General features: G+C 33.6%; 2 protein-coding genes across 2 annotated transcripts; one reads left to right on the forward strand and one right to left on the reverse strand.

Annotated features, from left to right (window-relative positions):
* Positions 1-1,813: 1,813 nt before the first annotated feature.
* On the forward strand, positions 1,814-2,904 carry LOC137400618 (ribosome-binding protein 1-like). Its single transcript, XM_068086950.1, has 2 exons — positions 1,814-1,847; positions 1,940-2,904. Exons 1-2 carry the CDS (start codon positions 1,814-1,816, stop codon positions 2,902-2,904), a joined length of 999 nt encoding a protein of 332 aa, XP_067943051.1.
* Positions 2,905-11,350: 8,446 nt separating this feature from the next.
* LOC137400619 (uncharacterized) lies at positions 11,351-16,066 on the reverse strand. The gene is made up of 3 exons (XM_068086951.1): positions 15,953-16,066; positions 12,747-12,874; positions 11,351-11,507 (listed from the first exon to the last, which is right to left on the reverse strand). Exons 1-3 carry the CDS (start codon positions 16,064-16,066, stop codon positions 11,351-11,353), a joined length of 399 nt encoding a protein of 132 aa, XP_067943052.1.
* Between the last annotated feature and the right edge of the window lie 9,397 nt (positions 16,067-25,463).

The raw sequence follows: 25,463 nt of genomic DNA on the forward strand, positions 1-25,463 counted from the left end.
GCTAATAACGTGTGTTGGTAGATTATCAACAAGTTTAGACTCGGCAAAAATAAAACATCCGACATTTAAAAGTTGCTGCTAACACTCTAAATTTAGCGAGTTGGAGAGACGAGCCAACTAAGCAATGCACAAGGTAGTTAGGTGAGAATGTCATGAAGAACTTTCACTTATACAGCTACTCATACATTTTCATTTTTACTAGATAGATATTCAATAGTTTTCATTAGTGAACATGCAAAACTTTTTGCGATCATCACGTTTCATAACAAGACTGTCATATAAACAGCTGTTTAAATTGCTATAAGTTTTGCTGACACTTGAATACAACACCTGACCTACAAAGAAAGGACTCAGGTTTAATACCCAAAAAGCCACTAGTGCTGACGGAAATGATACACAACATTAAATTGCTTTCTTCAACTGGGCATGTCTCCAGTCATCGTGGTTCCCTTGTCATTGGACTCAGACAGATCCAGCCAAAATCACAGAGTCTCTGTTTGTGCAACAACTTTTTTTAAAAGCATTCACAGAGCTCTGCTTGCAAATAGCTAAGCAGAAATCATACTCATGTACTTACGTAAACATGTACTCATGCAAACATGTACTCATGTATTCTTTGTAAACATGACACACAAATGTACAGTACATGCATAAATAAAGCTTAATTAAAGAAGGAAACTTTACTATAACAAAAGCCGTGTCTGTTCATAAGGTTAGCAGAAAAATTGCTTTTAATAGGATTCGAACATCTGCACCAACGAGACTGTCATGTTAGATATTGTCGAATCACTTTCCTGATACTTTTGTACTTAATCAGCTCACGTGATGATCTCTGATTGCGCACGAGACTGCCAGGGTACTCTAGCCTCGTATAATTATAAAATGACTAAATAAATCTGTTTGCACTCTCTTGAACTACATGTAGCTAGATACAAACAGCGAGAATTAGCTTTTTCCATTAATAAGAATACCTCATAATTATTGTAACGATTTGGTCAATTACATCCTCAAGTATTGACTAAAGAATGAAGATAAAAAATGGTTGCAGATCAAAAATTTATGACAGCTAGGTGCTGTGCCGAACTAATTATCATACAAAGATGTGGCCTCTTAAAATTTAACAATTCAAACAAGCGAATAATATCCTGCCTACTACTTTGCAGTCACAACTCTGCTTCGCTTTTGCTGCTATGGAAAGCTAAATGTGTTATTAAATATCTGCTGTTCAAGATACTCAAATTGTCTCTCCAGTCTACCTGACTATCCATTACATTCCTAATATTCCAAAAAAAATCAACTAGACCTTATACCAGACAACAACACTTTACAAATTTACATTATAGAACAAATATACACAAACAAGCCTTTTCTTTCATTACACATAATTAACTTTATTTTTTAAATATGTTCTACTTGGCTTCAAAAAGTATAGACTACTGTAAATAATGTTAATACATTTTTATCTCACAGAATATGACAGTTCGAGAAAAGAGAGAAATTTTGTGTCTACTACTTTGCAGTCATAACTGTTCTCCTAGCAGAAGCTAAAGAGAACACAATGTCTGTTTACTATTAGCATTGAGAAAACACTATGATAATTTGACCTAAAGCAAGGACCACTTAAAGAGACCTACGTTGCTGAAGGGTCCTGTTCATTTACAGCGTACATAAGTATTCCTACAGACTGGCTGGGCTCAAGGTAGTAGGTTGTTCCTTCATCTGGGGTTGGACTCACAAACACTGGTTTTGCTGAACAATCTGTCACATACTCTGGAGTTTTTACCAGAAACTGTAAAATAAGCACGAAAAGCATATGGGTTTTCTTGTGGAAAGCTTTCTTATTGATGGTTTGCTTGTGGAAAGTTTGTTTGGGACTGTGAAAAGTTTGCTTGGGAAAGTTTGCTTGGGGTTGTGAAATGTTTGTTTGTGGTTGTGGAAGGTTTGCTTGTGAAAGGTTTGCTTGTGGAAGGGTTGCTTGTGGAAGGTTTGCTTGTGGAAGGTTTGCTTCTGGAAGGTTTGCTTGTGGAAGGTTTGCTTGTGACCGGTTTGCTTGTGGAAAGTTTGCTTGTGGAAGGGTTGCTTGTGGAAGGTTTGCTTGTGGAAGGTTTGCTTGTGGAAGGTTTGCTTGTGGAAGGGTTGCTTGTGGAAGGTTTGCTTGTGGAAGGTTTGCTTGTGGAAGGTTTGCTTGTGGAAGGGTTGCTTGTGGAAGGGTTGCTTGTGGAAGGTTTGCTTGTGGAAGGTTTGCTTGTGGAAAAGTTGCTTGTGCAAGGGATGCTTGTGGAAGGGTTACTTGTGGAAGGTTTGCTTGAGGAATGGTTGCTTGTGGAAGGTTTGCTTGTGGAAGGTTTACTTGTGGAAGGCTTGCTTGTGGAAGGGTTGCTTAAGAAAGGTTTGCTTGTGGAAGGTTTGCTTGTGGAAGGTTTACTTGTAGAAGGGTTGCTTGTGCAAAGTTTGCTTTTAAAAGGGTTACTTGTGCAAGGTTTGCTTGTGGAAGGGTTGCTTGTGGAAGGTTTGTTTGTGAAAGGGTTGCTTATGGAAGGTTTGCTTGTAGAAGGGTTGCTTGTGCAAGGTTTGCTTTTGAAAGGGTTTCTTGTGCAAGGTTTGCTTGTGGAAGGGTTGCTTGTGGAAGGTTTGCTTGTGGAAGGGTTACTTGTGGAAGGTTTGCTTGAGGAATGGTTGCTTGTGGAAGGTTTGCTTGTGGAAGAGTTACTTGTGGAAGGCTTGCTTGTGGAAGGGTTGCTTGAGGAAGGTTTGCTTGTGGAAGGTTTGCTTGTGGAAGGTTTACTTGTAGAAGGGTTGCTTGTGCAAGGTTTGCTTTTAAAAGGGTTACTTGTGCAAGGTTTGCTTGTGGAAAGGTTGCTTGTAGAAGCTTTGCTTGAGGCCAGTTTGTTTGTGAATGGTTGAGTGTAGCAAATTAATAACTTATTCCTTTATGCCTAAGTAACTTTATTTTACATGAAACTAAAAGTTTTGAAGCTTGTAAAATGATTTAAATTTTTGAACATTACAAAAATATATTATTTGTTATTTTTACTACTAAAATGTAATTTCAAGCCAAACTTGTGATTCAAATTTCCTAATGACTTATGCATTTTTGTAAAAATTAGGCTAATTTGAAAAAAGGCTTTAATAGATTATTTTTTTCAAACATTGTCAACTTGTTTGCAAATGGTTTTTTTATTGTCTTTTAATAACCTTTTGAAAAACTTAGCCCATATGGGCAACTTTTTCAGTTGAAATATAAACAGAAAATGAACTTCTGTGTTCAGCTAAGAAGTTTGCAGTATTAGAGTAATGCAGTTCTCACTGGTCGATCAGCTGTAAGCACGCAAGGGATTTGCACAAACTTGAATATTCCATATAAATACATACCCTGAGTCATTTAAAATTCCTGAGATTTATCATTTAAAGTCTATGTAAACAGAAAAATATACATATATCTCAATATTGTGAACATAAATTAAAATTTTGTAAAAGCCAGCCAATGTAGATGCACTCAGGCTGACTTATTTTGTCCATGGTTTATATTTTGCAACCTCAAAAACATTGTATAAATCGTTAAAATAGTCAGAACGTCCAAATAGGGAGTTGTAATAATCTACAATGAACTTACAGTTTTACATTTTAAAGAGCTAAAGTCATAGTATCTCACATGATTTCGCAACTCTCAATCACTTAGTGACAACTGTCTGTCAACCATAGTTTCACTATGGTCAACCATAGTTTCACTATGGTTGACCATAGTTTCACTACGGTTGGAGGTCTCTGCCTGGTTGCCAAATTAAAACAAAATCAGATTAAATTTTGAAATGATCGTTGTTGACCGAAGCTGGTGTAATATTGCGTAAGGCTAGCCTTGTATACATCTACACATTTGTCGTTCCTGAGAAAGTAGGCTATCCATTGCTATCAAAGTATTTAGTCATCAAGGTATTAAGTATCAAAATATGTTATTTTGTGCCCAGAAAAGTTTGATGTGTCTATTAAATCTTTATTATATCTAATGGCATTCTTCTTGACCTTTAACACAGCTTCACAATTGGATGACTATTTGGGAGCTATGCAAAAATAAAAATACCTCTATTGTGTTGTAAAATGAAACAGCATACTGGATCACCACAGCATGGGCATTGCTATGCCACTACATAAACATATCAGAAGTGTGAATTCGAATAAAGGCACAAGTAGATTGACCACAATTACTGTACTAAGATGTGACTGTTATCAAATTGTATTTATAGCTATGACAATCTCTGGCAGCCAATTTTAAAATGATTTCCTATATGCAAATTCCTTTCATTAATGTGTTTGAATCCTAAAGGACACTAGAAAACATGTCAACTAGTAACCCAGCCATTGGCTATCACGAAGACACATATATGAATTTTGGTGGGATAATTTTTCAGTGATACATTGAGCTGGAAAACATATATTTAACAATTGTTTTTCCTGTTAACATTCATGTTTTTTTGCATACAATGATTCACTTTTTCATATATTTGCACTTGCTGACTGCCCTTGGTTGTGCATATAATAAAGTACTTTTTAATGAATTTGAGTAACTTACTTTGTAAGCTAGTAGTCTGAATCTTTATTAAAACAATAGCGGTATTCGAAGCCAGCTTAATAATTATTACGTTATGTGTACCAATCAACCCTGCCAGATAATAACCACACGTGTGTCAAACATGAGTATTTTAACAGATGTAATGTACATGTATATCATCACAATCATTCATTACTAGGGTCAGTTGTTCATCTTAGTGTAAAAGATTAGTTTGCTGGTCTTCGAACCTGGAGGTTCTGAGATCAAATAATATCTGTAGCAGGTTTGTAATTGCTAGATTTTAATTGCTATGACTGGACACAGGTGTAGCAAACCAACAGAAGACAACCTAGCAAAACTTTGAGATATATATAAATGGATATAGAATAGATTTGTTATCCAAAAGTTGTTAGGCCTTTAGTGTTAGTGCCTGAGCTGCTACAATCAATATGCCTTTTATGAATAACAACTCATGAATTCCTCTTATTTTCATTAATAGCATGCCCATGCTAATCAGCATGGTTCCAATCAGAGCATCGTACTTACAGGTAAATGCAAGATGATAGGATTACTTACTTATTTATACTTATAATCATTTATCGAACACACAAAATTATACAATTTGGAGTAAAACTTTCTGAGACTAAAAGTGTTAAAATATTTACATTAATTTTGGTAAATCTTGTCTCAATCAAGGAGCATGCATCTATGGTTTCAATTCCCTTCAAATGATTTTCATGGCATTAGCTTTCAATACTAATGCTAGTCTTTTAAAACAATCCATTTTTACTTACAGCTGCATGCAAATATTGTCTACAAACCTACTTTAAGACTGTCATAACCAGCATACAATAAAACCTCGACAATCCATTCTCTATTTTTTGGAAATACAGTAATCCTTGCTTCAATGGAGGAACGTGTGTTGACGGCCCAAACAGCTATGACAGCACAAACGTTAAAACCTAAGCTTTTTGTTAAAAATAAGCTAGTCTCACAGTAAAAAACCAAGCAACGACTACATTTATGAAAGATAGTTCCGAATATGTAGTTGATAATCCTTTCACATGAAAACATTATTACACTGTTAGAACAGGTGCTGAATAATTTTTCCACTTTTTGCTTCATGAGATCTCTTACGGTACAAAGTGTCATTATAGCGATATATAAAAGTTACTAAAAATGTTGTTTTGCCTAAAAAGTAAACCAAAATTGAAAACTGAGTTATAATAAGAGTTATAATTATTAACTTGGTTATAAACAAGAGTTATAATAAGACTAATCATATCAATATTTAAACTAGAGAAATTAAAAACGAAATAAATAAACAAAATATATTGTAGACATCATCAGAATACATGTAAAAGGTGTATATATTACATGATATATCTAAGCATGCAGTGCTTAGATGAGTTTTTTGCACTTCGGTGTTAATATGGCCAACAACAGAATCTATTCTGGTTATCAAATGTATCTGATGACAATTTGATCTATATGAACTAATGAACTGTGACCCAAGATGGGTGTATATAGCCTTATATCACAAGATGTTCTGCGTCACCTTAGGGTAGCCCAGTTATTCAAGGATGTTAATTCATATGTATATATTGGTGTAATGGTTTTACAGCTAACTGTTAGTTGTACATATTAATTTTATTAATTATTATTATTTATTAATTAATTTTTTATATTCCAAGTTTGATAGTTTAGAAACTTTTGAAAAAATACAAATCATCGTAAGTTAAACTTTAGTTCTAGATTTTACCTGAACAGGAACCAAGCTGAGCGCATCAGAAGTAGTGAAAGAAGCTCCTCCCAGAGTTATATCACTGTTAGGGAAGTCTTCAAGCACAATTGTCCCTACATACCATCCCCCTCCGATATACGCATTCACACCATCTGCGTCGAGTGACATCTCGCATGTCGTCTGCAACAATATTTTTCCTGTATTATAATCTACAGTAATAACGGTATTACATATTAAAGAACAAGGTGAAAAAAAGGCATCAGAGAATGAATAGCGATGAATATAAAAGGATGACGATGATGAATATAAAAGGATGACGATGACGATGATGAATATAAAAGGATGACGATGACGATGATAATATTAAAGGATGACGATGACAATGATGAATATAAAAGGATGACGATGATGAATATAAAAGGATAACAATGATGAATATAAAAGGATGACAATGATGAATATAAAAGGATGACGATGATGAATATAAAAGGATAACAATGATGAATATAAAAGGATAACAATGATGAATATAAAAGGATGACGATGATGAATATAAAAGGATAACAATGATGAATATAAAAGGATAACAATGATGAATATAAAAGGATGACGATGATGAATATAAAAGGATAACAATGATGAATATAAAAGGATAACAATGATGAATATAAAAGGATGACGATGATGAATATAAAAGGATAACAATGATGAATATAAAAGGATGACGATGATGAATATAAAAGGATGACGATGATGAATATAAAAGGATAACAATGATGAATATAAAAGGATAACAATGATGAATATAAAAGGATGACGATGATGAATATAAAAGGATAACAATGATGAATATAAAAGGATGACGATGATGAATATAAAAGGATGACGATGATGAATATAAAAGGATAACAATGATGAATATAAAAGGATGACAATGATGAATATAAAAGGATGACGATGATGAATATAAAAGGATAACAATGATGAATATAAAAGGATAACAATGATGAATATAAAAGGATGACGATGATGAATATAAAAGGATAACAATGATGAATATAAAAGGATAACAATGATGAATATAAAAGGATGACGATGATGAATATAAAAGGATAACAATGATGAATATAAAAGGATAACAATGATGAATATAAAAGGATGACGATGATGAATATAAAAGGATAACAATGATGAATATAAAAGGATGACGATGATGAATATAAAAGGATGACGATGATGAATATAAAAGGATAACAATGATGAATATAAAAGGATAACAATGATGAATATAAAAGGATGACGATGATGAATATAAAAGGATAACAATGATGAATATAAAAGGATGACGATGATGAATATAAAAGGATGACGATGATGAATATAAAAGGATAACAATGATGAATATAAAAGGATAACAATGATGAATATAAAAGGATAACAATGATGAATATAAAAGGATAACAATGATGAATATAAAAGGATGACGATGACAATGATGAATATAAAAGGATGACGATGATGAATATAAAAGGATAACAATGATGAATATAAAAGGATGACGATGATAATATTAAAGGATGATGAGAATTATTAATAAAAAGATGAAAACCCAAATTAAGCCAGAAGATCAATTAGAACATTAAACAGTTTTCTGTTAAAAACAATTTAGGAGCATTTTCTTGCCGGGCTAATATATTGCTATCCAACTAATTTATTTATTCTAGTAACTTGCAAACTATTCTGCTCAATAAGCCGAACAAAAATATATTTATAATATTCATGCGCTTAAAAATCGATGAAGTGAAATTGTAAATTCGCTGTTTACAAAAAACTTTTGGAGTTAGGTATAAGTTATATTAAAACAAGATTAAACATAATTTGAACTATTTTTTGTAACATTAATATTATATGGAATTAATTATTTGCCTTTAATGTATCAAAAATCTCTACTTCTGCTTTGCTTAGTTGTCAATGGTAAACTAATATCCTGGATTAAAAGAAATACGTTATCTAAAACGTAGTAATTAGATGTGTTTATAGATTCTAGGATGTTTTACATTGAGAGATGAGATGCAAACCACTGACTCATTCCTAAACAGCCAGATGCTGCCAGTGCTGCCTGGCATGGCTTAAACATGCACATAGCTAATAGCGCTGTACTAAATTGATTCAGCTGTTTAATGGCTCCATCTGCACCAAATAAACAACGGAGTAACTTATTATTCGAAAAAAATTATTCAGTGGAAGATTATAATCACTTTAAATTGCTGTTACATCATTTCTCTTGTGCATCAATTTTCCTGAAACCTTTTTTTTTACGCACAGATCCGCAAGCAATCATAGAAGAAATTGTTTAAAGTTTTCACCCTTATCTGCAGCCAATAGTAGCCCCATGTGTTTGCTATTTTAGCTGGTGATGCTGTAGAGAAATGAATTTTACCGATCCTAGAGTGCAGTCAGCTGTAGAAACAGATCAAGAAACTTCACAAAGCACACTCAATAAAATGGGTAAACTTTCGAGAGATGCTTTTGAAATTGGTAATCAGTAATTAGATGAATAGCATTAGTCAGAAGGATTCTTTGGAAGGATTGTTTGTTTTGAGACAAAATCAATTATTCTGTTGATACTAGTCCGATTAACAGGGAATGTGTGAGTTTCATAAAAACTATAAGCTACTGTTTTCTCACCCAGTATTAGGCTGCCAATAACATTAGCTGTTCAGTAAGGGAACAATATTGATCTATGGCGCATTGTTGACCAAAGCTTTGCTTTATTAAAAGCATAAATAAGCACAAAATTAGCTGGTAGGCTAATAGAAACCGAATAGAAATGCGCAACGCTGCAGCTTGAGCGCAGTAGCTGATACCAACTATAGCAACGATAGCAGCTAGTGGTGTTGTTTTGCATGTATTTTTCTTCTGAGCGTTTGAACTGCAATCAAGTTGGATCAATCGTAGTTTTGAAAGATCTCGGCAATCAAATCACCTCAAACATCAAAAACAACTGCAACTGATAAAAAAATACCAATAATTTCTAATAAAATCTACAGAAAGTTAGGGCAAGGTCATCTTAAAGAAGACCTTACCCTAATGTAGTTAAGTAGAAAGTTGGTTGGTTCTCATTACACTCTTGACTTACCTCATTCAATACAACACCCGGTAAGGCAGCACAAACATCACCACATTCCTCATCTGTCTCTCCCCACCGACAGGTCACTCTGTCACCATCAGGGTCCATTAGAGGGAACCGCACTTTTCCAGTACAGCCAAACTGTAAGCTGAAAGATTTGAATCAATTATTTGCTGACATACATAAACTTAAGAAATTCTTTTGACTACTGCTATATACTCAGAAGAATATAGTTCACTAAAAAGATGTTTTGAGCATATCAAAACTTTAAATTAAAATTTCAAATAACAGTTTAAAAGATGTCATTAAGAACTGAATCAGAGTTCCAATGGTTGGAAGAGAATGTCTTGCGAGAACATATTTAAATAGTAGTGTTAAAACATACTAATTTTTAAATTCTCTATTTATGGGTAATTAAAAAGTACAATGTGGCCATTTTTAAATGGAGACACTCGCATAATAGACAGTGAGAAAGAAAAGGGAGAGAGGGCGAAAGAGAGGCAAATTTCATTTTATGTTCATAGAGATAGAGTATACTTTTCAAATCAAACCAAGATAAAAGTGGAAAAAAATAGCAATATGGAGCAACTATCGGTTAGAGAAGATACATGTACATGCTTGGCACAGCATTTTACCTAACATTGCACTACAATTTATTTTAGAAAATACATGACTTGCAGTACCATTTTTATACTAAAATTCAATCATTTAAGTGAGTTAAAATTGATGTAAGATAAAGGGCTGTGGAGTTTACCTACTATGACCCTGTGAGACATTTTGTTTTGATATAAGCTTTAGAAATACGCAGCCTGAACAAACTTACATTGTGACAACCTGTATGGCCTAGTACAACTTTTACACACAAGCCATTTTTAGTTTACGCATAAGCGGTCTCAACATTTATCAATATATATAGCATGGACAAATGCACTGAATGGTTAAGCTGAGGTTCTTTTTAGAAAGACAAGGCTAAGCTTAAATTTTGAATTAATATGAAAGCCATGATACATTTGTGACTAATTAAAGCTTTCTTCTAGCAGAGTAAATGCAGCTACACTGTCAATGCTCCCATCTTCACCAGGCTGACTGTTGTTGTTATTGTTTATTATCATTGCTGAAAAATGAGTTTATTTTTGTATAACAAGCATTAAAAGGTTTTAACATCATATAAAAAGTTTTGTTGATTAAAGTTATTAGACTGCTATAATTTACCTTGGTAAAAACATCTGAAAAAAAACATCTGAAAATAATCCTTAGAGTTTTTTATTTCTTGTTTGTCTGGTAGATATTGCAGAAGCTGATGCAATATAAACTTTTACCAAAACAACCAAAATGTGAATCTCTGACTGTGACAGTAGATCTAAAGACTCACATGCTTTCAACAATTGACAAAACCAATCTAGATATGAAATATCTGGCACTGAGAAAGTTAATTAACTTTTGATGAATGAGCTCAGTATGCATTTTCACTGCAAATTATACACCGCTAACAATATAAGTGTAGGAGAAAATACTTGTATATAGGAAGGCTTGACGTGACGGGGCTATTGTTAGGCTTCCCTGTATCGCTTCTATCCCCAAACAGTACTCTGGTGAAAACCTTCCATTTGGGACTGCTCGGGACTATTACATCCAAATTTCTCCAAGCCCAACCATACAACCTGCAGTTTACCGGTCAAATCATATTTTGTTGAATAAAGTTGTACAAATGGAGAACTCCTATTTTATGTAATTTTTTTCACATCAAATTAACAGCTTTTGGGTACACTGGCAACAATTTAAATATGAATGCTTTGTTCAATGGTTGTGTCATCTTCACAATCAAGTCGCAGATTGCCAGATAACAGTCAAGTTGTCAGCTACATCTAACTATCAGAACAAGTTCCTAAAACAACTCGAGTTAGGATAGAAACCCACTTTAATTGGTTACCTACCCGACATTGAAAGGACCTGCAGAGGCAAACGTATGAGTAAACTCATTCTCTCCCATCTCATAGTCGTCGACAGTATTGACTGCGGTTATCCAATACTCAGGTCCGGCGAATACAACCAGATCGTTGGCATCTGAGCATCCAGCATGACATTTGCTGCCACAAAAATGAATGACAATGCAGTGCTGGAAACTTACTTGCATTGCACCACTTTTTATGCTCATGACTTTACATGAACTCAAAACCTGCATTGATTTTATTATCAGGTTATTTTCGCTGTATTATTTATTTTATTGCCTATACATATATTATGATCTAGCTCCAATATATGTCATTAATAATTTATTTTTGTGCAATAAAGAGCATTCCATCTAATTGCTAATCTACATCATATTCCAGAATATATTATTCCAAGAAATGATCTTTTTAAATTTTTGTATCTTTTTCCAAAATGTTTATTTTATTTCAATTACAAGTTAAACAAATTTTCATGGCTTGTGTCTTCATTCTTTACATGTCAGTTACAGGTTTTCAACTCATTTCAGCTCATGTAAAATAAACAAACTGCATGTAACATCTAACAACTATTTTGGAAATATCATTGCTAGCTGTTTAACAATCTTCCAGCTAATTTTCGTTCTTTCAGCAGTGAAAGATATTTTAAATGCTATAGGCTATTTCCTATGTCAAAACACTTTTTTGATCTTTTTGGTTCACTGTTGCTTTTTTGTTTTATGATTTTGCATGGCATAATTTGAAAGATATTTCTGTTTGGAGAGAAATCATTACAAAAATGTTGTCAGAAGTCAAGTATAATTTGTCGTCTATACGGGATAAATATATGTTCTCGTTGGCATCAGGTATTGATATGTTTACACAGCATTTAGAGGCAAACGTCGAACAATTTGGAACCAACTTAATCTATCTTTAAATTATTTGAAACAATGATAAAAATGTATCTGAAGCTATATTTAAAGTTTTATTTTAGCAATTGAGGGCAAATACACACAAAATATACAAATATGTCAAGAGAGGAGCGTAACACTGCAACTTGAATGTAAGAGCCGATGTCATAATGAGAGGGAAAAACAGGAAACACGGCTACTGATGTCATTTTTGAAAACATATTTTTTACTTAGTATTTTAACTGCGATCCAATGTTTTCGATTTTAATCTTGAAACATCCTGGTAGTCAGATCACCATCAACATAAAAACAATCGCGGATGATAGAAAAATACTGATAATTTCTGGTAGAATCTGCTAACATTTGGTGCAAGTTCCTCTTTTACTGAATGAACACATGGGCATTACATACATAATAGCCCTCAATACCCAATTCATTAATCAGTTTAAACAGTATGCACTACATTTTCACAATTTATAAAAACCCTCACAACTCATTGCCTCCATTGCTGCTAGAATCAAAGTTAGTTCCATAGCTCCCGACATCATCCTCAGTGCACGTACTGCTAGAGCAAGGACCCCTTCCTATTCTCCAGCTAGCCTTCCAGTAGAAGGTTGCCTTAAAAAGAGATTTTTCTAATAACCAGCGGATACATATACAAATGGAATGAAAATCTTTAGCTGTCTCTGGTTAAAGACTTTTAGATGTAGAAAATGTGAAACTTTTTTTTACAAACAGATTTTAGAAAAAAACATTTTTCCAAATTTGCAACCTACCAAAAATTTGTTTGCTTGTTTTTAAGTTATAAATAGTACTTTTGACTGCAATTAACAGATAATAACAAAAATCCAACCTTTAAAATCTAGTTACATATAGGTCCTATTTAAAAACTTATTACGTTTCAAAGAAGAAATATCAGCGAACTTAGAAAATCTATCGTTAGCCGATAGTGCTCCAGACTTCTGGACTGTATTCAGCAAGGAGCAGTTTATGTTTTATCTACTCAGACACCAACTTGTGGAGGTCAGGTAAACTAAACTTATTTTTTTGTTGTTAAAATGGCCTAATAGATATGCAAAAATTCCTACAGTTGTGTGATTCATACTGGCAAAAGATATTGGGCTATATTTAACACGTTTTCAGAGATGAAAACTAAAAATCTTTACTATAATATAAGCTGTGTCTGCCCAGCCATCTGTATGTCTGTGTATCCGTCTGTCCAAAGCCAGGTTGGAATATTGGGAAGAAATTGCATCAGAAAGTATTTCAACTTGCACATTCGGCTTATCAGCTAGGCATGCTACTACCTTGCCACACTGGGGAACAATTCTACATATAGTTAGGCCACATGAAGATCTTTCCACTGCCAGTTCAGATTGTTGATATATCTATGTACTTCCATCATTAATGAAACTTGCATACAATTATTTATATATGATGCAACCTGTCTGACAATGTATTGGGTAAAAAATAATTGTACTACACGGAAAAGCTGAGATAAAATAGTAGCAAGACAAGATGTTAGATAACCAAAGCGGATATCTTTAGAGAACAAATTTTATAATAAACCGAATAATTGAAAAAAAAACATTTAAGTTCATGTAAAGAAATATTTATCAATGAAATCAATAAAGCAGTTTTTCTATATTTGTTTCTATTTGCATATATTTCTATCTGCAGCATGAAGATAAGAATGCACTCTGAATTCTAAAAACTAAAAACAATATTATACCATTATAATACAATTATCCCACGACCAAACGAGCTGATGCGAAGTTTGGGAATTTTTATGATAAATGCATGTGCACACAACTTACGAAAATTATTCATCAACAATGAAACGAACCCTTGTATAAAAATTTCATCAACAAATTTAACCATCGTTTTGTAGAATCGTTAAAGTATAATAACGATACCAAACACATTTAAGCCCATTTAAATATGTTACTAAGTCTTTGTAAACCACCGTTATTATCTTAAAACTTACCCATCTGATCGGATTATACACAAATAGACAGATTTATTAGGATAAAAATCGTCACAAAACGCTTGAAAAGCTTGGTTTAATAAAAGTTAAGACCGGAAATTGAAACAGCAGGCGACAGAGAATAGAACGATTAAGTCGTGCGCATTTCGCGAAAAAATAACGTGCACATTTCACTAGTCTATGGCATTGTTTACTTGTAATCGAATTTCTTCGAAGGTTTCTGTAGTAAACGTAGACCGTTTGAGGCTTTGACCGATTTATAGGTATGAAATTGTGGTACACAGTTTATCAGCCTATGTGTTTTTGTCCAATCACCGAAGGTTTCATGTTTTAAAACGTTAGCTAAAGTTCTTTACAACTTATGTACAAGCTAGGGCCGAACTACAACGCCCCTTTATGACAAGAACGTTTTTTATTTTGCTGCAGGTTGCATGAAACTTTCAGACATGTGAATGCTCATACTCGCTTTCTGTTAAAGATCGCTATCAAAACCATTCTACATTCAACGCAACCAACTTTCAAACTGTGTATAGTACACAGTAGCTTGCCATTTTACTTCTAATTTTGCATTTCAGAGTTATAATAAACATATTTCTTTATTGTTGTTGAATTACATACATTACAGTAGATTAGGCCTACAGCTTTATAACAGCTTTTATTTTGCTGCAGTTTGCAGAAATCTTCCAGACGCGTGAACGCTCGTAGGTTTTCTATTATTGCTGTATTACTATATTAACAATATTGGTTATTCTAATAATATCAGTGCATTTTACTTCTAATATTGGCCAATATTGCATTTCTCCTATTGCAGGGGAGAGATTATAATAGACATATAATATTTTCCTTTTATTATTGCTGTTTTTCATGACCAAACACTTTTTAAATAAATTTTCTAAAAATCTATATAAATACCACAACTTCTCGATGTTGTTAGCTATGACGTTTTGAAATGTAAACAAAATTGTGCATTGGTTTTCTATTATTACTATATTAATAATATTGATTATTCTAATAATATCAGTGCATTTTACTTCTAATATTGGCCAATATTGCATTTCTCCTATTGCAGGGGGAAAATATAAACATCTTTTCCTTTTATTATTTCTGTTTGTTGTATATAATAATGCCCACACCCAGTACATTACAGCTACCATTGCAGTTATCCTGTTGCGGTGCAGTGCCATTTGACTGCTAATATTGCATTTCTCAACCATCAGTACCCTTTCTTTTTTCCAATATCACTTTGGTCGTGGGCTGTATGACAGTGGAATTTCTAGTATATATATTACATACATATATATATTTATATATGTGTTATTAGTATTTATATGTATATGATATATATATTTATATATACAAGATTTTTACATATATATGCGTTTATATAAAATAATTATAATATGGGTAAGAAATGAAAATAATTAGCTAGAAGTCCCTACAACTAAAAAAAGTTTCTAGTTCTGCATTCTTCAGGCAACAATCGGTGAAGTTACCTCAAGTTATCACTTGATGATAGCAGATCTGTATCTACTTGAAACAAATTTATAGTGATTGACTAACAACTAAATCTCTTTATATTTTATATTATAGTGTAATTCGCTTTATACTTAATGCATTGAGTGCCCATTCTTTATTATTCATTATGAAACTAGCATTTCATAGATAATATATGTATATATTGAAAATAGTTGAAATAAAAGCAAGCTTACCGTGTTTGCCTGTGATGGATCTGTCTTGAATCGAATGGAGCCACCCATAAAGTGTGAACCTTCCACAACTTTAATAACAGCTAAACTAACAGCTAAGGAAAGAAAGGAAGCCATTTTTAGCTGCTCTCCTTGTAATAATGGCTTTAGAATGGCTGACAAGTCAGTCCGTCAGTCGACGCAATAAATGAGCTTCTCAAATGCAATATTTATTAATTCTCACCTCCTGCAAATATCCTATTTCCTGATTGCTTTTATCGAGTTATGAATAGCGAACTATCAAATATATGTGCTAACAGAAATCCATAAATACGACAGTGAGATAAAAGGGATTGAATTTTCAAATCAATATTGTTTTTACAAGATCAGTTAGCTACTGTAACTTTGGTGTGTTTTGTGTAATATGTAAAAACATCTCTGCTAGGAGACCGCGTTGCCTTCGTTTGGCTGTATCACCTTTCAGAGCAAAGGTATTTTGAAAGTTATAAAGCGCATGAACACAGTGGCAATCAGATAGAGCTTTATAAGGCGCATGAACACAGTGGCAATCAGATAGAGCTTTATAAAGCGCATGAACACAGTGGCAATCAGATAGAGCTTTATAAAGCGCATGAACACAGTGGCAATCAGATAGAGCTTTATAAAGCGCATGAACACAGTGGCAATCAGATAGAGCTTTATAAAGCTCATGAACACAGTGGCAATCAGATAGAGCTTTATAAAGCTCATGAACACAGTGGCAATCAGATAGAGCTTTATAAAGCTCATGAACACAGTGGCAATCAGATAGAGCTTTATAAAGCGCATGAACACAGTGGCAATCAGATAGAGCTATATAAAGCGCATGAACACAGTGGCAATCAGATAGAGCTTTATAAAGCGCATGAACACAGTGGCAATCAGATAGAGCTTTATAAAGCGCATGAACACAGTGGCAATCAGATAGAGCTTTATAAAGCGCATGAACACAGTGGCAATCAGATAGAGCTTTATAAAGCGCATGAACACAGTGGCAATCAGATAGAGCTTTATAAAGCGCATGAACACAGTGGCAATCAGATAGAGCTTTATAAAGCGCATGAACACAGTGGCAATCAGATAGAGCTTTATAAAGCGCATGAACACAGTGGCAATCAGATAGAGCTTTATAAAGCGCATGAACACAGTGGCAATCAGATAGAGCTTTATAAAGCGCATGAACACAGTGGCAATCAGATAGAGCTTTATAAAGCGCATGAACACAGTGGCAATCAGATAGAGCTTTATAAAGCGCATGAACACAGTGGCAATCAGATAGAGCTTTATAAAGCGCATGAACACAGTGGCAATCAGATAGAGCTTTATAAAGCGCATGAACACAGTGGCAATCAGATAGAGCTTTATAAAGCGCATGAACACAGTGGCAATCAGATAGAGCTTTATAAAGCGCATGAACACAGTGGCAATCAGATAGAGCTTTATAAAGCGCATGAAAACAGTGGCAATCAGATAGAGCTTTATAAAGCGCATGAACACAGTGGCAATCAGATAGAGCTTTATAAAGCGCATGGACACAGTGGCAATCAGATAGAGCTTTATAAAGCGCATGAACACAGTGGCAATCAGATAGAGCTTTATAAAGCGCATGGACACAGTGGCAATCAGATAGAGCTTTATAAAGCGCATGAACACAGTGGCAATCAGATAGAGCTTTATAAAGCGCATGAACACAGTGGCAATCAGATAGAGCTTTATAAAGCTTGATGATTTGTTATAAAAGTATCCTTCTCAAATCATGATTTTCAAAAACCAACCTTTAAGGTCTTTTGTTCCTGTAGTTTGCGGTCCGTGAAGATATATGCTGAGACCATTTCATTTTCTGATTAATTATAAAACTCTAGTTGTTTGCCAATAAAACAATAGTAATGATAATAATAGTATTAATAATGATATTCCTGTAATGATAACTCTATATAATTGTGCAAAAAAGTTCAGTGCTGAAACCTTTATTAAGGTATAAGAACAAGACCGATTTTTATGAATTCTCCCTTCTCAAGTTTGCGTAGGCTGTCTGTACAATATGTTGATTTCTTTTGCCTTGCTAAGATATAAGCATAAGCGTATCTCTAGTCTACATGCTGCAAGATGCTAGTCCTAATAGTGTTTGATATTTAAAACCAGTGTTATGGTCGAATTGTTAAGTATCATATAACCATCAAAGGAAAAGCTTAGATTAATACCTTAAGTTGCAAAAAATCTCACCAGGTAAACTAAGAGACACAGATATTGCAAAAATGTTTGTACCACAATTTTTATGTAGTCTCAAGGTTAATATTTTATGCAGGTTTTACTATTATATAGTAAAACCTATGCTGCTACAAGCATGTTGGACAACACCCTAAAGCCATGACCAAATAACATATCCTGATATATAAACCCTTTTTTTATTTTTGTGGGTTTTTCAAATCTATTTTTGAGATTTTATTTTTAAATAATACTACAAATTTTATTTATTTTAACATCCAGTCAGATCTTCGAAATATTACTCGGCATTTTATGCCTCTTTCTTTTGGTTTTAATAAATATTAAAACTTTTACTAAAACCTTCCTTTTATTAAAACCTTAAATATTAAAACTTTTATTAAAACCTTCCACAACTATGCCTTCAAAACTGCTAATCATTTTAAATGAAAATTAATGCTTTATTACCAAAATACACAAATTATTTCTAAATATAAAATTAAAACTTAGTAGTTTGACTCGCTGTGAATCTTCAGATTTTGAGATATTTTTAAAGTGAATCAACTGCTATGTTGTTGGCTGCCTCTGAGTCTTTATGTTCAAACTTATACGAATGAATAGAAGTTGCTGCTTGATGTAGCGGACTAGAATTTTCAGGCAGAAATACCCTAATATTATTTTGGTTATCAGATAGATACCAAAAATACCTTGTAGCATAGAGATTAGTAGTCCTAATCTTTCTTATAACAAGAGCTGTATCAGTCTGTCTGAAGCCACAGTGGGAGGTTGGAAAAATGATTGCACCGTAGTGGATTCAAACTCATAACACTTTATTTTACAGACCTATATCCTAACACCAGCACTAATCGACTACCTCCCACTGTAAAATAATTGTATGAACAGTAACTACACCTGACAATATCTCACGACACTCTAAACTGTCAAGGCACTCATGCGTATAGCATGACATGAACAAATGTGATTGTTTTTGCAGTAGAAAAACATCAATTACCGGTATTTTGTCAAAGCATTTGACAAAATATCTATGAATACTCTTTCCGTGGTGATGATACAAAAGTAAAAAAATGAAAACTTTCAGTAAACTAGTTCTCCTTAACAACATATGGCCTTCTGATACTAAAGTCACAGCAATGGATAAGCTCAATATTTTATACATAGCCGTTGGTTTAAATATTGAATTAGCTTTTAGTAGCAGCAGCCGAGCATTGCTAGGAAGCTCTCCAAGTTATATTTGTACCAGAAATGGCTTCCCAAAAGAAATGTTGATGCATTTAACAGAACATCATTGAGTTTTAAGTTTGTATTTTCATTTAAGTTCTTTCTTGAAAAAGTATATGTAAAGTAGTTATATATTTTTATTCTTGACTCCAAAATAACTTTGTTCAAAATTTGAATTGATATTTAATATCAAACACTGGCTGAAGTCAAAATTTTGTTTTATGGCAATAAAAGAACTGTGCCAAATTACCATGCTAATATAATGCAAAGGAATGCTAAATTTCTACCTTCTAAACTAACCAAGCTTGCTAGACTAATACATATCTGCTGAACCATAATAATGTAATGTTTGTATTTTATAATATATAAATTTAGCATTTACCTAAACTACAATATATTTGTCTAGTTTAGACTAAATTGAAATCTGTGAGAGTTGGTACCTGTACCATAAATGGCAGATTATTTCAAATAAATACAGTTTAAAGTTAACTACACGTACATCTGATCCACAGCTTATACTTTGGTAAATTTCATTTAAAAATTGAATTGAATCTTATAGAATTTAAAGAGAAAGCTATTATTATGCTAAATATAATGAGATCTTTCAGCATATTCACTAGTAAAACCAAAAGAGGCTCACAAGCCATATGTTAGACTAGCTACAGATCGATACAGCTCAATAAACATAAGATCTGACAGCTGGTGCTTAGGTTTGTTAGTTTATTGGCATCTTCATTGTAATCAGATTTGAAGTATTTATTAAACTCTTCATTGAATTTACTTTGAAATAAAGAATTTATTGTGACACATGTCTCTGCTAACACTACTTCCACACAGAGAAACTTAAGCAGGTGTCAGATATCGTTGTGAACATTGAAGAAATCTATTTTTACATAACTGGTTCTCAGTGGTATTACAGTCCTACAGGCTGTTCTCTGTGTTAATATATATTCTAGCGCTTACCACTGAGTTCTTCCTTTTTGACAACATTGTATGTTGCTGCCATTTACCTATTAGAGCTGTTCCTTGTTACATAATTATATATGAAAATGGAGAAATATAGTCCGCTTGGAGGGGGATGTGAGATTAAAAAGTGCTGGCAAGTAAAAGCAACTGCAATTCCAGTAGTCATTGCAGTATTGGATGCAGTAACACCTGCATATAACATGTGGCTTGCTTAAATACTGGCAACAATCAACCCAGGCCAATTGTGGAAATGCGCGCTATTGGCTAAGATCTAAAGGCAAGATCTCAAACTCCCAATTTTCTGGTAAGAAACCCAAGCTTGAGTTGAAATTACCAGCCACTTGAGCCAACTGGAGGAATTAAAAATAAAATTCTTTGTTCAGCCTTTTTATTTCGAGTGGGTGGTAATGTCTACTCAAGGTTGAGTCCGCTACCTGAAATCTGGGTGTTTTAGCTCTTCCCTCAAGATCTTTGATGTTTCCAATGTGTACTTGTATACGCTAATGATGAGCTCCTTCTTACACCTATATTCGTCCTCTTTAATAACTTGTTGGGTTGTAACAATAACCTATTAAAGCTTTGGCTTATATAGCCTATACTCTTTAGCAATGCAATATTATACATCTATATTACTGTATGCAGCATTAAATATATTTGTGAATATATTGTGAATTATGAAGGCTAAAAGTTATGGTACTAAATATCGGAGTGTTTGTTCTATTTACATTTTACCATTCAAAAGATTTTTTATTCAAGTCACGGATTGAATTACATATTGTTATAATGTAAATGACTTACTGTGTTTTCTAAGAGAGGGTCTGCCTTGTACCGGATGCTAGCCCCATAGAAGTGCGAAGCTGTTACGATGGCAAGGTTAACAAGCAAAAGCACTACAGTGAGTTGATCCATTTTAGAGTCCACAAGGTGACTAGCAATATGTTACTGCTTGTCTTGTCTCAGATTTGGTGAGTTGTAAGTTATGACACAGACACTTCTAAAATGCTTTTGATCAATATTCTTAAGTCTATCAACCTTGTTGATCTGAAAAGAATCGATGTCGCGTGTTTGTCTATTTTACAACCCAAGAAAGCATCATTTGTGACGAAGATGAATACAAGAAAGTGATCAGTTGGCTTTTGTTCTGAAGATGTTAGGTGAAGTCTTGAAATATTGATTGCAAATGCCAAACCCTTAAACTAAAAGTTTGGTTGATTATTCTCATTTTTACATTTTCATAGCTAGATTTTTCAAACTTGGTATTTTGAAAAAAGTGATACCAGAAAAATCTTTTGTGGCAAATTTAATGCTCACTTTTGTTAAAAAAGAATTGTCTGAACTAATGGAAAGTTGGATTTACTTTTAAAATGCGCATCATATTTAAAGTCCTTGAAAAAACCACTTGACAATTCTTTTCAATGATATGTTGAATTTTAACTAAAGCGAGTCATATAACCTATTTCAATACTTTTTATTGAAACAAAGTCTGTTTTAATGTTTTTATTTTATTGTAATTTTTTGTTGCATTTGAGTGACTGATATTTTTGAGAAACTTTAAATTTCTGTTTTGGTTTAAAGCTTTTGATTACTGATGCATATCAGCTTATTTAATTTATTAAATAGAGGTTCATATTAATTTGATCAGCATTTGCAGTTGCTGTCAGCAGCTTTCACTGTAGCTAACCAATATATCATCACCTTTAAGCAAAATCAATTCAAACTTGCTAGCTGTATTATTGATCCGTAAATTACAGCATATCAAAGGAAATTCAAACATTAAAAATCAATGTTAGCACAGTTGTACATCTGCTGATGCCTTTCCCAGTAACCATTAAATCACACAGAAATAAAATAGTACACAATGATATTTCTCACTGAATTTAACAAGGTATCAACCCTACAACTAAACTAGTAAAACAACTAAATTTGAAATCAGGTCTTCTTGAAAGCTCATTTATATATGACTTTCATGCCTCTTTTTGATGAGTTTAGTAATTTTTGCTTTATATTAAAAATGTAAGTGCTTTGGTGACACAGTTTGAAGTAGGAAAATAATCTCATTCTTATACCAGGCCAAGGTCCTCTAGTCGGTTTCTCAAAAGCATCGTCTTTACTTTGCGGCTTGTGGCGCCACAACAACTTAGATGAAGTAAAGATTAAAATTGAGAAATAACCTCACTGTCTAATGCATCTATTGCGGAGGACATTGGTCGCTGTATTTTTACAAACTGTCTAAGGCTCACATTCTATCGCCTTATGTCGACGTTGTCCATTCCTGCGTTCATCGTCAATAATGTGCACCGTCAACCGATGGCATCGACTGAGCAATGTGGATAAATCAGGAAAGTTTGCAGCTGTCAAACTTTCCTGATAGTCAGCTGAGACTCAATGGCAGCCTATACAATGTGCACCATTTCCGAAATGGTAATGTATTATCGCGAATAGCGTGATTTATTTATTCCCGATTGTGATATTTGCATTAGGACTAGTATTTAATTGAGCACGTGGCAACAAAGAAGCCCCTTTGTGAAAAATGAGAGCACTACTGAGCGGACTTATCGCTGATGCAAGCGCGGATGGGTTTGTGATAGTGTGAACACAGTTATCACTGAAGTATTATAGCATCAACAAGTATTATAGCATCAACAAGTATTATAGAATCAACAAGTATTATAGCATCAACAAGTATTATAGAATCAACAAGTATTATAGAATCAACAAGTATTATAGAATCAACAAGTATTATAGCATCAACAAGTATTATAGCATCAACAAGTATTATAGCATCAACAAGTATTATAGCATCAACAAGTATTATAGCATCAATGCCGAGATACAGCGTTATAGTTTGGAATCAGCCTTTAGTTTGAGTAGTTTTCTATTTGTACAGCCTTATGCACATTTGAGGAAACTGATGATAAATTGATTGTTACATAACTTGTACACGATGTTGCTCATTGAATGCGATCTGTCTGAAAGAAGGTATCTTATTTGCTTTTAGTTGTTGAATACTAGTATTTTCTGATCAGCTACTGGGATACTGGTTTTATTTACAATGCTATACATGCTGCATGCTAGTTAGCAGCTGCCACTTCTTTCTTTGTTGTTCTGTTCAAAATAATATGACTGGAGTAGATTTTGAAGGAAGTTCTGAGCTGGAGCTATTAATAATAGTTCACTCAGAAACTTGGCTCAGAAACACTCCAACAGCTGAGACCTACTTCTACTTGTGTAAAAGACAACAAAATCTTAGTTAACAGTAAATATTGGGAGTCTCATAAAATTCTTGCTTTTGTCAGTAGGCTGAGATTTAATCAATTATGCCTTTAAACACTCGGACCCTGATTGCTGGCTGAGTTTTAATCTAGCTTTGTCAAGGTTGTTCTGCTACATTGGCATTAGCATTGCTCAGCAGGTTCATACACAGTTGAAAATAATGACAAGGTAGCTAAAAGCAGAGAAGCAGCAGAAAAGGCCGGTGGGATCTTTTTACAACATAATGTGCAACTTAACACTAAGAGGTTATCATCTCTCATTAAAATCTAAAATATTGTGTAGACAACTTCTACTACCACACAAAAAGCTTGAAGCCTGTAATGTACCTTGCGAAGAGGTTACGACTAATAAAAAACTGCAGCTGTTGTCTGACTAAATTCAAGAAATTAATGTTTTATTACTAGAAGAAGCTTGAACAGCTTTCACTAAAAAGTCATTAAAAATAAATGAAGTCCATGAAAAGCTAATGTAAAATCATTTTTTAGCATAAATCCGCGAATAGAACTTTATTAGGTTATGAAAATCATAAGTTCATCCAATTCCAATCCTTAAGATAATCATTATGTGATTTTATACAAATTATATATTGCTAACAGAAAGTGCTACTTATAATCCACAATGTTATGAAAAAGTTGATAGGAACTTTTTGTTAGCTTTTTGACCAAATTAAAACTTTTAAAGTTTACTACGCATTTGTAAATATAAATCTGGTGCCATCTTCTTACATAATAGCAAAACTTTGATCATTATCAATTAATACTATAAAAGTACTAGAAGTACCAATTGAATTTGCCAATTTGGTTACTAATAATGCATTACAAGTGTTTCCAGGAAAGTTACCCCATTACCAGGATCCATACTGTATATTTAAAGTCAGCTTGTAAAAAATGCTCAAAAGTGACATTGAACAGATAATGGTTTTAGGCATTTGATGCATTTTAGTAACGCGAAAGCTTTACAATTGACTTACGGAGAGTCGATGCATCTGAACCTGCCCTGCTCTACCATAAATTACTAAAAAATTTTTGTCAATTATAGTGAAATACTGATAAACAAGACCGCATCTCATGTTTTTCATGGTTGAATCACTGCTTTTGCTATCTTTTTATGCTGCATATACTGTAAATTTATCTTCTAAATAGTATTTATTTAAATCCTTATCTTAAATTTTGAATACTTCTGTATTGGAATCAAATGTTATCAACCTCGCTGTGATATTTTCATCTACCTTCCCCATGAAACACCTCTTTGACTTCATTGTTATGACACATCTAATTTTTAATGGCCAGGCTTGAATAAAATTTCCAATAAATGGTACGTCAACGCAACATATTGATGAGGGTTCACACTGATCTTTAGTAAAATGAAACTCAACACAAACTGCTAGAATATCAGTTCGTAGTTGTAGTCGCAGTAAAGCACGTAAGTAAAGCCTGGTTTCCATATCGATTGCGAGACTCCGGCCGCAATCTTGTGCAGCAAAACGCTTGCAACGCTAGGCTCGGGTGGCTGCTGTTTACGTAAAGTTGCATCAGCAATAACCGCATAGAAAATGTTAGCTCGCCATGCCGTTTCAACGATGCTGACCTTCACCTGTACAGTGCATCTTGGGAAGGTTTTGCCTGCGGCTCTTCGCAAAGTTTGAACAGCGCTAAACTCTTATGTTGACTGCCGGCAACCACCGGCGGTACTCGGCGTTACCCGTCGTGTAGATTCACATTTCACCACTGATAACCTGCAGTGCTATCCCCGATGCTATCACTAGAGCTCTGCCGTGTCTATGAACTTAAGCGGATTTAGTGAATTCATTAAGATG

Source organism: Watersipora subatra, chromosome 7 (genome assembly GCF_963576615.1).
Source record: "Watersipora subatra chromosome 7, tzWatSuba1.1, whole genome shotgun sequence".
Taxonomy (NCBI): domain Eukaryota; kingdom Metazoa; phylum Bryozoa; class Gymnolaemata; order Cheilostomatida; family Watersiporidae; genus Watersipora; species Watersipora subatra.

What these genes read in the sequence shown, in the direction of transcription:
- LOC137400619 (XM_068086951.1), bottom strand. Translation starts at nt 16,066, where the DNA reads ATGGCTTCCTTTCTTTCCTTAGCTGTTAGTTTAGCTGTTATTAAAGTT. An exon ending in ATCCATCACAGGCAAACACG is followed by an intron (nt 12,875 to 15,952) that starts GTAAGCTTGCTT and finishes TCTCTTTTTAAG; the next exon opens with GCAACCTTCTACTGGAAGGC. An exon ending in AGCAATGGAGGCAATGAGTT is followed by an intron (nt 11,508 to 12,746) that starts GTGAGGGTTTTT and finishes TTTTTGTGGCAG; the next exon opens with CAAATGTCATGCTGGATGCT.
- LOC137400618 (XM_068086950.1), top strand. Translation starts at nt 1,814, where the DNA reads ATGGGTTTTCTTGTGGAAAGCTTTCTTATTGATG. An exon ending in GGAAAGCTTTCTTATTGATG is followed by an intron (nt 1,848 to 1,939) that starts GTTTGCTTGTGG and finishes TGGTTGTGGAAG; the next exon opens with GTTTGCTTGTGAAAGGTTTG.